This window comes from Mytilus trossulus, chromosome 7 (assembly GCF_036588685.1).
Source record: "Mytilus trossulus isolate FHL-02 chromosome 7, PNRI_Mtr1.1.1.hap1, whole genome shotgun sequence".
In the NCBI taxonomy this organism is placed as follows: domain Eukaryota; kingdom Metazoa; phylum Mollusca; class Bivalvia; order Mytilida; family Mytilidae; genus Mytilus; species Mytilus trossulus.
The window spans coordinates 83,614,007-83,629,887 of NC_086379.1; the positions used below are offsets into that span (position 1 = coordinate 83,614,007).

Sequence of the window (15,881 nt, forward strand, 5' to 3'; positions counted from 1 at the left end):
ATGGTTATATTAAACTTTAATAAGACAAGAAGGGAAATTGTATAATTAATAGGTCAAAAATATCTTCAAACGTGTTTTCTGGTTCTGGCTACTCAAATAACAAAATTGTTCCCTCAACATGTCTGGACTTCAACTGTATGAAAACAGGAAGAAAACGAACAGACTAATAGCTTTTTTGCGACAAAACGCGTAGACACAACGGGGACAAAACTTAAAAGATTTATTAGACTGTTATTCCAAAAATTATCTAAACGTGTTTTTTTTAGTTGTCTCATCAACAAAACTGACGATGGAAACGGGTAAAGTGTGAACGAGAAACTAACGTTACTAGTCCAAAGAGCAGAACTAAGCCGATAATTATTGTTGGAACGAGATTTAAATTGTTTTTCTGACAGTTACAGGTACAAAAGCATACATGTCGTGGAACTATATAGAGAATGTACGCATGTAGTATACTGCTTGTAGTTGGCTTTAGTCTGTTATTACTGTTTCTCATTAAAGTGTTTAAGCTTTCTTCAGGTCGCTGGTATTTTCTTTGGTTATTTTTTATTTTTTTCTCATTTCGATGTCCGAAGGACCTCGTATAAGTTATGGGTTAATTCATTGAAAATTGGGTAATACGCTCTTAATGTCGTCAAAAACTCTAAAAACCATTCAAACATACTAAATCAAAGGGAAAGACAATGGTCGAGGTGTTCTAGGAAATAAGCCACTTAAAATATTCGTAGATCGATCTGCAACGGATCACTGGGTTAAAATTGGAATATTTGAAGGGGAAATATTAAATTAAAATATGTTAATGATTCACTGTAACTTCATGTCGATAATTCTGTTTAAGATTTACATACTTAATGTCACTATCAATATTGGCTAGAATACCGTGATGGTGGCAAACATGTACTAAATGTCTTGATTTTTTGTGGTTTTTAGTTGCTGTCTCATTTGTTAACATGTATATATATATATCCCACATCTCCAATACCATTCAAGCTATGTATACCACCACCTTTGAAGATTTGTCTTTTCGGGGCATTATATACTAGTAGCTGATTATGCGATATGGGTTTAACTCATTGCTACAGGCCAAATGGTAACCTATAGTTGTTAATGTCTGTGTTATTTGGTATCAACAGGAAATATGTCTGATTGAATGCATACCACATCTTCTTATTTTTATATTCAGGTATGAATTAAGGCCCCCTTGCACTGATCTGATGCCTTGTCTGGGTGGGGTCTTTTCTTTTTGGTCTTTGGCTTCTCAGCTCTTTTATATTTTTGTTTAGAGAATTTCTTACATTGATTGCGCATCTGGTGCAGTGAATTGGCACAGTTATTGTTACCATTTCATTTATGAAAAGGGGGAAATACTATAACATCAACCTAATTAAAATTAAATCTCCGCACTCGCTCATTTTTGTTAGCTTGGTTTCTGATTGGAAATAAAATAAACGTAACAAATATTTTTTTTACAAAGCTTTTATGTTTAATGTACCAATACTTTAATAAAAAAAAACATTCTGATCTTAATAAAGAAAGGTTAGGCGGATTTTACTTAGCATTATAAAACAGTTATCTCTGTATAAATATATTGATAATTTAAATCAGACGAATCAAATAAATCTTTCTTACCTTGCTTTGCGTAGAAGATACGGGGATTCTGGTTTGTCTACGGATGTAGGACTAAGCCGAGACAAGATGGACTCTGTCGATTGACAAAGCGTAACCATGATTAGACTGTTCTATCGAATAAGTTTTAGTGTTCTTCTTTCCATCACGCAATTAAATGAAATTTATGTTTGTCATATTCCATTAAATGCTTCCAATGATGTACATCGATGACATACTTGTGTCGTTATAGAAAACACAGCGATGAATGTTATTGTTCACAGCAGCAAACGATATATTTGTCACGTGCTTTTAAAGGCTAATGAGCAATAATGTCTTTGAAGTTTCAGGTACAGCTATTGATTGCTTAGTGTCTCTTTGTTGGATATCTTCATGTGATCTTATTAACCTACTAAATCTAGGATATAATTAATTGACTTTAGATCCAGTTATAATTTGACTCATTTTATTATTAAAAAACGAATAAAATATAAGTACAGTTACGGTCAAGGTTTTTTACATTAAAATAGTCATATGTTTTAAATTGCTCCTATTATAGATAAGTCATAAAAGCTAAAATCATGAGCATTTAATGTGTTCTGATTCTGGTAAATGTGAAACACACTTCCTCCTTGAATGGTGAATCAACAAAAAACAAAAAGATAATTTATTTGAAATGTGTTGACCTTCTCATAATTTTACGTTGCTTACACTAGGACAACAAATAAAGAAATGCTAAACCCCTTTGGCATTGAACATCATGAAAGAATTGGCTCCTTTATAAAACAGTAACTAGAACCGTGCGCAGAAGTCTTATACTTTTTCCATGCGTTCAATTTCTTTACAGGCAAACAATAATGTATATACATGTACTGGTTCAGTGAAATGTACTTCACACTAAACTTAATTTCCATACTCATTCCCTTTTGCAGGTATTGCAGACATGATTTCGCGATGACAGAAAATTCCAGTGTTTTCTTCTCTTTTTCATTGACAACTACTTATATCTCACTTTTAGATTTTTAAGACTAAATCAATACTGATTTTTTTCAGAGATTCTTGGAGATCGGCTTGGCAGGATTAAGCAGATTGTTAAGATGATACCACTCTACAAATTCTATTAAAAAGTGACATTTCAAATAAAATCCTAATCGATTTTACTCTCTTTTGTAACATTTTTTAATGTATTAGAAACTTCCTTTATTTATAGTTCCATGACTCTTCTTAATGCCAGTATAGAATTGTTTAGAGTGGTAAAGAGTAATTTGTGAAGTTAGACACGTTGAAAAATAACTTCTAGATTTTATCATACATTTGTATGTAAACTTTTGCCATTTTTATTCATTCGAATAATATGATAGTATTAAGTTTGCAAATGAAGGAAGAAGACGAAAGACAGACAAAACAAAAAGATGTAAAAAGTGCATTTGATGGTACCAGTAAATACTGTTTTGTAAGTTTGGATAAATTAAACAAGAAAGAATACAGCATTAGGAGCAGTACTGTATTTTATTATACTAAACACCTCAATTTTCACAACTATCATAAAACAAATGATCTACGACGAAAGAAAACATTAATATATACGCTTACTAGGTTTTGTCAGAGGTTATTTGTACAGTTGTGGATTTTAAATTGAACTACTTTTTGAAAAAGTTTGAAATTTGTCGACATCCACATTCTTCACCGGGTAATTCTCATTTTCGATATTTTGGTCCAAAAATGTTTTGTTTAGAAAGGAGTAGGTCCAGTAAGACCCCTTTTTGGCCCCAAAATATAGCAGTTTTACAAAATTGTTAAAATGTAAACTTTTAGTTATTTATTGGACAGAAGAGTGCTTCTGCTAAATAAATATGGCCTTTTTTTTGACAATACAATGCACATATATCGGGTGCTAGCACCATGAGGTCATGCTAAATTACTGAAATCTTCACTATTGAAGCATTTTAGTTAAATTTTAGACGGTTTTCGTGTAAAACGAAAGTGGCCGCATTCGTGTTCATCCTTAATATTGAAATGTAAGTTGCATTGGATGATAATACATAACATATATAAAGGTTGTTGATGAACACGGACGCGGCCACTTTCATTTTTGACAAAACACATATGAAAAGTGACATTTTTCGGCATGTTTGGTAGATTTTTTTTTATATTTGAGCTTGAATCGGGTCGTTTTTAATGACTTAATCAGTTCAAATCTTTCACAAAAACTAATTGATTCAAATGAAATAGACATTTATATAAGTGTTTGAAAAGTGGTCAAAATCTTTCGTCAGATGAACCTGAAATTTGAGGCCAAAATTGGTCCTTACCGGACCTACTCCTTTGTCTTCTTCAATCTTACATCTGGCACTGTCCAATAAGTGTAGTATAGGGCATGACACCGACGAAGGAGTACGCCAAATTAGTTTTTATTCTAAATATATTTTTACCGCTTCTTTCAGAGGATAACTTTCGAAAAACTAAATTAAAAAAAGTACTGAACTTAGAAGAAAATCAATTCGGAAAGTCCATAATCACATGGCAAAATCAAATAACAAAACACATCAAAAACAAAAATGTCTTTTAAAACCTATAACTTTGTTCCCGTATTTGTATAAATCTTTAACACGTATACATGCAATAGTGAAAAGGCATGATAATTTTAAAAGAATTCAAAAGTAACGTTTTTAAACAAATTTCATTAGTACATAAATATTAAGAGCCCTTCAGGTTTTATTTCAACAACAAATGAACAAAATTGCTGATATAGAAACAATATCCTCTTATAATGTTGAATTGTGTCTTTTCTAATAAAAAGTTTTTTTCTCTCTAAGGTCTTTGAACTACAGAGATCGGTAGTTTGTTATAATGATACATTGTGTTGTGAAATTCAAATAAACCTGTTCGTCTTGATGACTGGAAGTTTTGTATCAAGTAAATCTTACAGTCAGTTCAAATAGCTTATACCTATGAACTTAAACAAAAACAGAGATGTAAAGTTACAAAGTGACTGAATATTGGGCCGAGGAAAATCAATGCTTGTTTATCTGCCTTTATTGTCAAAGTGTCTGGATTCCGTTTATTTTTTTCATCCTTCAAAATACCGATATAATATCACCTTCAATCACCAATCAGAGACTTCTCGTAATTAGGAAATATTGATTTCTATTGAAGTTTGACCTTAGAATATCATTTCTTATTGTTATTCTCTTAGCTATTTTGTCATCTTACCAGTTTTGTCCTGTTTTGGTTTATTACTGCTAATAAAAGAAATCTTAAGGGAATAACCAAGTTGACGTGGTCCAAATGAGTTTAATCTCCTAATACATGCATCACAAATTCTTCTGTCGTACACAGCATATAGATGGCAACGGTATCGTAACAATAGTCGACTGCGGAATATTTATCTGCTTGACTCTATATGACATTGCAACCTCTAGAATGACCTCTCGTCCTCTCATCATTTCCTTCATAACTTTTGCATACCGGTTTATCCCCTCGAGAAAAACCCACAAACCTCGAAAACATTAAAAGGAGCACAAAATAGTAGATAAACGAATAGGACTTCAAATTACATGAAATCATCTTACGGAAATTTGATATTCCTATGCCATGTTTGTTATATTAGGTTGGGAGTATTTATAGTTCGAAGTAGTTTTTCGGACTGTTTAATGTTTAACTTTCATCTAATTTCATTTTTCTATTAATTACATGGTACTCAACATTGACGCATGGGGTTTTGAACTTACCACATAAAATTCTGTTAATAAAAAACATTACGTTTCTTACCTTTATAGACCTCTTTATAGCTATAAAGATATATTGCAGCCGAAAAATTCAAAGATATATTGGAGCCGAAAAATTTCAAGATATATTGCAACCGAAAAATTCAAAGATATATTGCAGCCGAAAAATTCTAAAATATATCTGACTTTCAAAATAGCTAAAAAAAGAGCTGCATATTTATTTCAATACGCAATGAACTTTTAACAAGAAATAGATATAGATATATAGGCGTCTCATATCTCAACGTCGACAGCCACGACTATAAGAGGCGATTACCTCTGATTTACATAGAAGTAATAAATACATATATTGCGGATTACAAATGTGTCGAGGTTTGTGATTGGATAACAACACAGAGATGTCAGTGTATATTCAGGAAACTGCCGGGGTATATACGACGTTTTTATCCCCAATTGGAACCATGATAATGTGACAATTTTCCTGCACGAAATGATGCGCTAAATCATGTTTGAGATTGATATTGGAATGAAATGGACAGTTTCACCAAATATCTTTGCAGATACAAAACATTCGTTAATAATTCCATGTCGTTTATTTATTTCCTTATTCAATACACCAGACAGCTATTAACAAGGAAAAAGACAAAAAAAGATACAATGTTTATGGAAATCACGAACAGAAAACGTTTATTGGTATTCAAATCACAGACAATATAGCAATCTAAAATATGTGTTCGTTAACCTCGTCTGATTTCGCTGACAATATATGTCAACGTTCCTCGTCAGGAGAAAATGGAAATTTCTTCCTTGTAATGACTTTTGATTTGTGATTCTTATTACAGAATGTTGGTTGCCCATACTTATAGCTGTTATTAAAATTAAGTCTTTCTACTGTTCCATAGTAAAATAAAACAAACATATCTCTATATAAATCTTTCAAAGAAGGAAAGGTGATACTGCATGTTTCGCAAAACTTCATCAGCAATAAATATTAAATTCTTGTTTGGGATTTCTTTGTTAACGTAGTTATTATACATTCACATGACAGAATGGTTCATTATTATAAGAAATCAATGATCATTCTTTATGTTGTAATTTTGGCACTGTATTACTTTTTATATTTTATATTATCTGTCTATGTTCTTTATGACTAATTTCATTGATGTATTACATGTTGAATCGCGTCTGATGGTATGGACCGGTTTGGGGGGGTATCCTTAAAAGACATGTTGTGTTAATAAAGAATTATGCAATAAAAGAGAAGCGACAAGGATTGAGTCCAAAAATCTCAAGAAAAACAGATAATCAAACATTATTGAACTTTGTATGTAAGATTAAGCAGACAAAAATGCCATTGAATACAGTAAAATAACGTCTTTTTAGAGGATAAATATCACATGATAGGATAACTTTGAAAATATCTTCACCTGCATTTAAACAAAAAAGTTACTACGTTGCATACGCAGGCAAAAGTATCATGCATACTTTACATCCTATAGTATTTGACTCTAACGCAGGACTCTGGCGTTCTATTTTATCTACTTGCCTTAGAAAAAGAAAATTTTAATCTACCTCTTTGATACGACCCACAATTCAACAACTATACTATTCTTGGATTATTTGTGCATTTGTACCATCTTATCAAAAGTCAATATAACTATATGATAGTTTGTTAAATGTCAGTATTTCTGAACATAAAGTTGTATTACATGAGTTCCCGCGGTTTTCAGAAAACCTATTTTACTGTTAATTTCCTATTTTTTACCGATAATTCATATGGTAACCAATAAACCCTGGACTGTCTGTTCTTATGACAGGTTAACCAATTGATTTTGCAATGCGATATTACAACATTCGTATGGTTTATTAAAGCACTCATAAATAGATTACATTGTCAACTTATCCAAATGGATAAAATGCACTAAATTGAAAAATTGATTTGATTCTGAAAAATAATCAGAACTTGTTCATCTATAAGTCATAAAAATTGTAATTACAAAACTAAACTATCGAAAGTGCATACGTAACATTGTTAAGGAAATTTTATTCTTAACAATAAATGGTTCCCATCTTTTGATTAAAATTGAAAAGTAACCATTGCAATTGTGTCTTACAATAAAAAAAAAAGTCAATGTAGGACTTTCTTTGAGATATTATTGTCTGGAAGACACAACTAATGCCGCCACAGATGCAAAGTGTTAATCTTAAATAACTTATAACATTCAACCGCTTATTCTCCCAAAATGACAAAGTTAGTTCAACTATCTCCAAAAAAAGCCAATATTAATAAAAAAAAAAAAAGAAAGAATGCACACCTTCAATATATGTACAAACTGACAGCAAAGTGAAACTTACTTGGATTCAAACTACAGGAGGAGCTATGCGGAATAACTATATACTAGTACCCATAACAGACAAACAGAAGAACGGATGGACGGACAGACGGACGGACATGGGTAAAACAACACACTTTTAGTTGCGGGGCATAAAACAAATAGGTGGATGTGGTATGTTTTCCAATGAGGCAACTATCCACCAGAGTTCAAATATCGACGATAAAAGCAATAAATTTCCAGATATCGGCATACAAAATTTATAAACAAATAGAAATAGATTCAATAACAACACATGCAGTTGTTTTAGCTGAAGCAGAACTCTTTTGCACTGAAAATTCAGCTATAAATTGTGAACTCTCACATTTCTGTAGTCTAGTATAATATAGAAATGAATCCTAGTTCCAAATAAAACATCGACGGCCTGAGTCACGTAAAAAAAGGATAACATAATATGATTTACAGCAAGAATGCCAGCATTTTATTAAAAAAATCTCGTGGCTTGGGACAAACACATATACACTGTTCATAGGGTGTCATGTAAAACAAAAACGATAAACTAATAGCTTGGGAAAACACATACATACTGGATAGTGGTGAAACCACACAACATAAAACAAACTACCAAAAGCAGAGGAAATCAACTTGAACTCGTCAGATAAATACTGATAAAAAAAGTAATATAAACCCACAAATCGCTGATCTGAGAGTTCTTGTAGTTACTGAAAACAAAGTAAATGACAAAAACATCATGCATCCAGTCTGTCTATACTTTGTCTGACGGAGAAAAAAATATTTTTATTTAAGTAAAGACGATCCATTTTCGTTTATCAAATTGTAAAGTTTAATATCTGATGTTTGTGTTGGGAACCACATAGCAAAATATAAAAGGCCCATAAGTTACAATGTAAAACAAAATCAAAATTGAAAGCTATGTTTGTACTCCAATCAATTAAACGCATTTATCTTCTTCCAGTTTTCTCATTATTACATTTTTCACATCTGTGATTCTTCATTTCAAAGCAATTCAGTTTAACATATAAACTTTAATATAATTAAAATGTATCTAAATGTTTCTTAATAAAAGTAATAACATTCTTGTCTACTTCAATGACCTGACAAAAACCTCAGGTAATAGAAAGATATAAGTTATTACTAAAAAATCAAACAATTACACAATAAATCTCTTTTTATGTAGCTGATAAATGAAGTCGCTCGTGTTGTCTTTCAAAAGAAAACAAAATGCCTTCATTCATTTCAATGAACTGACAAAATCGTCAGGTAAATTAATGGAATATAAGTTATAACTTTAAAAAAATCCAACAATTACAGAATGAATCGTTTTTACTGATAAATGAAGTCGCTCGTGTTGTCTCTCAAAAGAAAACAAAATGCCTTCAATGAACTGACAAAAACTTCAGGTAAAATTATGGAATATAAGTTATTACTAAAAATCCAGCAATTACACAATAAATGGTTTTTACTGTATAAATTGTCCTACCTGAATCTCCTTAGAAGGTATGGTGATGTTGATTCTGCGGAGGATGGACTCAGTCTTGGTGAAGACATTCGTCAGCTGTCATCATTGATCACATGTCATTGTAGATTCAACATTCACCACTTGTTTTTTGTTGGTATGAATTCATAATTCGATTGATAGGTTTGTTTGAGAGCGTATGTATTAAAGGAATTGTCTCCGTGAGAGCTGTTACATATGGATCGTACATTGTCCTGATTGATGATAAGGGAAACCTAGCCAATACATAAATCAGGATTGATTCAGAGATTGATGATAAGGGAAACCTAGCCAATACATAAATCAGGATTGATTGAGAATGTTTGAATATGTCCTCACACGAAAGAAAAGTAAACAATTCGTTGAATATTTGAACATGTCCTCGCACAAAAGAAAAAAAACACTATGCGCTATAGATCTGCATAACAACTGCCGCATTTTGCGAAGGACCTATTTAAACATATAGTTTTTATTTATATGAATATACTTTGTTAAAGTTAGGCCGGATCTATGAAATAAAAATACATTAATCCGGTCAATGTATGAATTGTATCAGAGTGCCAAACACTTCATTAATACATGTACTCGAAATTAATTTAGAAAAAAACACTTTTCTCATATACCATTTTCATAGCCTGTTTATATTGTCGTCGACGAATCATAAAAAATTAATTTCACATTGATGTATTACTCAGTTTTATATTTCAGATAGAGTTATGTTTCCATGAGAATCTTGAAAATACTAGATTCCAATCCTGGTATCTATGATCAGTTTATTTACAATTATTGTAACTAAACTGATTAAAGATACCAGGATTGAATTTGGTATTTGCGACAGACGCTCGTTTCGACTACAAAAAACTCGTCAGTGACAGTTGGTGAAGTTATTAGAAGTCTTCCGCTGGGGCAGGTTTCTATGGTAGTTTTTGGTTATTTTCCAATAATAAAAGTCAGAATGGAAATTGGGAATGTGTGAAAGAAGAAAACAACCCGACCAAAGAGCAGACCAAGGCCACCAACGGGTTTTCATCACAGCGACACAATCCCGCACCCAGAGGTGGGCTATCGGCTTATGTACTAGTTTAGTGAAAATGGACGTCACACTAAACGTACGCTGAAACATATAAATGCATTAAAATTATAAAAAAAACAACACAAACTAATAAGGTCAAAGGCTCCTGCACGCGACTTGGAACAGGCGGAAAACATGCGGCGTGGTTTAACATGTTTTTTTTATATCTCAACTCTTCCCCTATACCTCTAGTCAATGTATAATAAACATGCAAACACACACACTACGAAAGTAAAACTCAGTTTAAGAGAAGTCCGAGTCCGATGTCAGGATACTAGGTAACCGTAAAAAGCAAAATGACAGTTATACATGAATTAACAAAGGACTATACTAGCAGTTACTGACATGCCAGCTCCAGACCTCAATTAAACTGATTAAAAAATTACTCTTCATCATATGAAAATCAACCACAAACCCTCCCGTTAGGTGTTTAGTATCATATCATCATAAACATTTTTGATCTACTATCTGTTATTCTAGGAATGAGACTTGTCATTAATATGATAGAAAACAGACAAAAAGGAAGAAAAAAAAATAGACCACAATTGTTATTCCTACTAATGAATGTCTGATCACGACACATTTGTCTCGATTCAAAAGGCATCTTTTGAGAACATCAGTCTCCGAACAGCTCTTTAAATATCTAAATTTATATAACAAAATATCTAAATTACAAAGACATTGTATAGTATTAACAATGTCGTCAAAAAACGTTGTCCTATCGTCTTGATAGATGTTGCATTCACATATATATATTAAATGAAACTCATCATCAATTTTGTTTTCAATACAATGTTTACACAATCTTTGACCCAAAGATGTACTATTACAGAGTCTGCGTTTTTCTACAGTATAGTAAGTCTTAATTCGTCTTACTATACAAATCCTTGCTTTTTCGATGTGTAAATTATGGTTAGAAATTCATAATTTACGTAACTGTCTAATATATGTTTTCTAGATCTTCAACTTTGTATAAGTCTCAGGTTTATATTCCTTTTTTAGGTTATAAAATAATGTGTACGTAATTTGTTTTGGTCTTTACCTCAGCGACAAACATGCGAAACTGAAAGTTTTTCATATCTTTCTTCTTATCTTTTTTTCACTGAAGATATGAGTTTTCCTTCTGACTATTCTTTTATTATACCAGACATGGTCAAAACTGAAAAATGTGTTTGTTAAAGGTACATGATGGGAAGGCCAGTATGATTTTTGATCGACTTATAGATGCTCATTTCGAAAATTTCACATATTGACGACCAAGTTTTGTCATACTAACCGCGCGGCAATACTAGAGGCACATTTGGTGGCACCAGAGACATATAATATTGTATTATATGGCTCTGGTCGCACCATAGACACATATACAATACTGAATGTTGACCTTTTCATGCACTGCAAAATAAAAAAGTCTTTCTTTCAAGTTAAATGACTGCATTGAAAGGGAAATTTGCATTCGTCATATATTACAGTTGATTCTGGTGTCCCTCAGGGAACAGTTTTAGGCCCAACATTATTTTTACTCTTTATTAATGACCTACCCGAACATGTAACTTGCAATGCAAGACTTTTTGCAGATGACTGTTTATTGTATAGAAATGTAAATAATAGTTCTGATGCACAATTACTTCAAAAAGATTTTGTCTAGTTTAGTAAAATGGGAAGAGGATTGGCAAATGAATTTTAATCCTGAGAAGTGTTATGCAATTCATATTTCTAAAAAAAGTAAACCTTCCACTTTTGATTATATATTGCACAATCATATTTTAGAAGCAGTAAAAGACAGTAAATATTTAGATGTAACTATAAGCCATGATCTTGATTGGGGAACACATATAAACAATATTACTTGTAAGGCAAATAAAACCTTAGGTTTTCTTCGTAGGAACTTAAAAAACTGCACACGTAAGGTTAAAAACCTTACGTACACATCACTTGTCCGTCCGGTCGTCGAATATTCTTCCCCTGTCTGGGATCCGTACAAAAAACAACACATCACTCAGGTTGAGCAGGTACAGCGTAAGGCAGCCAGGTTTGTCTTCAATGCAATCGTAACTACTCGGCCATTCTCGCTATGCAGTACAATAACGTTATTTCTTCGTGCAACCAGAAAGGCCGAGTAGTTCCGATTGGTCTTCAATGATTATAAAGACAGATCACCTGGAGCAGTTTCAAATTTAATAAAATCATTAGAATGGGAAAATTTAGAAATAAGAAGGAAAAAGGCTTGATTAACTATGCTGTATAAAATAAATTGGGGGTTAGTTGAAGTTCCTAAGGACAACTTAACAATATCTGATAGACGCACTAGGGGGAAACATAAATTTAGGCAAATATCAACAAATAAAGATTTCTATAAATTTTCATTTTATCCTCGCACTATTTCGGACTGGAATTCACTACCTGAAGCAATAGGTATGTCTGACACCCTGGAATCCTTCAAAAGTGGCATATCCACTCTAACATTTGAAGGATCCACAGCAACTTATTAAACTTTAAAGCCACTGTACCTAATGTATATATGTTATTGATAACGATTTTCTTTGTCATATTATTTTTAAATTAAGTCCATATGTACATAGCACACAAGTTCCGGGAAGTTTTACACTCCTACCTAGGAGTCTACTCCCGTATTCGGAAGAAGAAGAAGAGATATATTAAACATTTTGTATTAAAAGTCACGTTAATTCATTAGAAAATACTACTTATAACATTTTATAAATAGCTTTGAAAAGTTTGTGAAGCAATTTTAGCATTACATATAGTGGCAGCTGAGGGTGAGACATTTTTTTTCTTCTCAGGATCAAAAACAAATTATTTTTTTCTCCAAAAGCTGGAAACAAAACTTTTTTCCCCAAAAAAATCCATAATTGGATCATTTAAAATATATATAACTATATATATAACTATATATATGTCCTTGAGTCATATAAAGTGTAGAAGACTATTTTTACAGATGATATACATATGGGGCGAGACTGGGGTTAATCCAAGGGCTACTGAGGTGCGCTAGTAGTCGATTTTACCTTTCCGTCCTTTTATCTTTTTAGTAGCCAGTTAAAACTTTTTATTAAGATTAATTGGATTAAGTAAAGAAATCCTGTGGCATTAAATTATTTTATAGAGTTTATACCATATCTTAAACCGTCGTATTAACTGCATGACTAGATGAGTTTTCAGATAAAGATAATGTCGATCATATTGTTTGGATGATAATAGTCAGAAGCAGAGGTAATTTTATAGTGGAAGCTAACAGAGACAGTTGTTAGTCTTTAGATAGTAATTGGATGTTTCAATTCTGAATTTCACCAAAGATGTATAATTATGTGTACAATGACATTTATGTTTTATCATAAATATTACTTTAAAGCTTTCTAACTAAGAGAGAAAGCAATGGGACCCTTAATGTGTGATGTAATTTAAAAACAGACTTCTCTTAAAATTTCATAATTTGGCGCGAATATAAAACGAAAGTGAAAGTAGCACTTCAAGGGGGAGTAAGTCATGTAATTAAAACGAGGCAGCGCGCGAGATGTTATTTTGAAGTCAAAAGTTGATGATGCAGATTTAACAGAATTCCTGTGAATTAATTATTTTATAATCTAATTAAGGGTTATGTCGTCCAGGTAAACAACAAGAAATGTTTGAAATATTCAATACTATAGCCAGAAAAAGAAAAAGAAAATGAAAATGACAGGTCACTCAAATTTCAAAACGACAAAAGTTTCAAGACAGTTTCGTAACTGACGTAAGGTTGTCTGCGTTGTCACACTTCTGCACTTTGATGATGAAAGCCCTTCTATGTATGATTTGCTAAATGTTCACAAAGTGTGTCTGAGTAAAAGAGCAGGGTTCTAAGGGATCCGAGGAACAGTATCTTTAGCAAAACTATACCATTTTAAAGTGTACACCCAAACCTTGCATATTGTGAGGGGGGATCCCCAAAGGATCAATCCCGAAATCCCGAGCTTAAAAACACCCGATCCTGATCCTGATGTCCCGAAAAAGGTCCTGCCCCTCTTCTATGGAAGACAGATTGGAAGGCTCCTACTGAATTTAGAACAGAAGAACTCCCGGTTGGGGATAACACCTTCTGAAAGCTCACACTTTCCTATAATATTCTTTTCATTATCTTCATGTTTGATAATTCCCTTGACTTATATGCGTGTTTTTAACAACACGGAAAATCAGAATTAAGCAGTATTTATATTTAGTGTATTTATAAATTTAGAAACACGTCAGAGGGAATTCCCAGTTTTGATAAAATGCGAGAGTTCCGCCAGTCTGAATTCCGAAAAATCTATTTCTGTCATCTAAGAACTGAAGTGGAGTTTTTCTTATATGTTACCGTTATGAAACTGAAATTTGAGATTGTACTTCCATAAAGAAATGAGAACCATCTAGGTCGTTTAATAAACATCAAGGATTTGTATAGTAACTATGTATTGTTGAGATCTCACAAACATGTTTAACCCCGCCGCATTTTTGCGCCTGTCCCAAGTCAGGAGCCTCTGGCCTTTGTTAGTCTTGTATTATTTAAATTTTAGTTTCTTGTGTACAATTTGGAAATTAGTATGGCGTTCATTATCACTGAACTAGTATATAATTGTTTAGGGGCCAGCTGAAGGACGCCTCCGGGTGCGGGAATTTCTCGCTACATTGAAGACCTGTTGGTGACCTTCTGCTGTTGTGTTTTTTATTTTGGTCGGGTTGTTGTCTCTTTGACACATTCCCCATTTCCATTCTCAATTTTATTAGATTGAATAGTTGCTCTAGATTCCCCTCTCAATTAATTAATTTATAACTCATGGGATCTTTTCTATGTATGTCTGCTATTGTCAGAGGGTTATTGTTGTTGCATAATTTTAAATCATATGCATCATTTAAATTAAAATAAATGTCGTCCGCATCGTAGAACACCCCTTCAGGCGAAATGGAGTCTTCCACATTAGCGATTTGAGTTGTCTCCCTTCTGGAAATAACTTCCGTGAATTCTGAATCACAACACGTCGAGTATTCATCAATCATGATTAGATATAGGAAGATGTGGTGTGAGTGCCAATGAGACAACTCTCCATCCAAATAACAATTTAAAAATTAAACCATTATAGGTTAAAGTACGGCCTTCAACACGGAGCCTTGGCTCACACCGAACAACAAGCTATAAAGGGCCCCAAAATTACTAGTGTAAAACCATTCAAACGGGAAAACCAACGGTCTAATATATTAGCTCGTTTTGTCAATGAACGTCATATTATATTAAAAACGATCGCAATTTAAACCGATAAATGTGTACGGAAAGGAGTCTCGATCACTGACCCAAAGGAAATTAAATATTTAAAGAGTTAGGAATGGGGTTCCTCCTAGAATTAATGTAGGAAAATAGGTGATAAGATACAAAGTTAAATACCTTCTCTCACTACGAGTCTCAGTGACTGCTGTGGAAAGTAAACTTGGAATTGATAGAACAAAATAAAACACAATAGGCCTAATTACATTGTTACACTTTTATCCAGGATTGGCTATTTTGTAACTATTTTACATGTGCAGTTGAATTAGTTTTGAAAATAATATTATCCAGCTACATGCTATACATGTGTCAATGAAACAACGGCAATCGTATCCCTCAG

At 32.6% G+C, this 15,881-nt stretch overlaps 2 protein-coding genes across 5 annotated transcripts in view; one reads left to right on the top strand and one right to left on the bottom strand.

Moving 5' to 3' along the window:
* LOC134726019 (caspase-3-like) overlaps positions 1 to 9,310 on the bottom strand; it is a 30,451-nt gene extending 21,141 nt beyond the window's left edge. For 2 of the 3 annotated variants that reach the window (XM_063590377.1, XM_063590376.1), the window contains exon 1: positions 1,630 to 1,897. In XM_063590377.1, the coding sequence (XP_063446447.1) occupies positions 1,630 to 1,727 (98 nt within the window). In that variant the 5' untranslated portion in view covers positions 1,728 to 1,897. Of the gene's footprint in view, positions 1 to 1,629; positions 1,898 to 9,167 lie in introns of those variants that run through there. The other variant, XM_063590378.1, reaches the window with a different exon arrangement.
* A 4,446-nt stretch (positions 9,311 to 13,756) lies between these two features.
* The window catches only part of LOC134726021 (uncharacterized), an 82,179-nt gene continuing 80,054 nt past the window's right edge, over positions 13,757 to 15,881 (top strand). The window contains exon 1 of one of the 2 annotated variants that reach the window (XM_063590380.1): positions 13,757 to 13,877. In XM_063590380.1, coding sequence (XP_063446450.1) covers positions 13,867 to 13,877 — 11 coding nt within the window. In that variant the 5' untranslated portion in view covers positions 13,757 to 13,866. Of the gene's footprint in view, positions 13,878 to 13,925; positions 14,000 to 15,881 lie in introns of those variants that run through there. The other variant, XM_063590381.1, reaches the window with a different exon arrangement.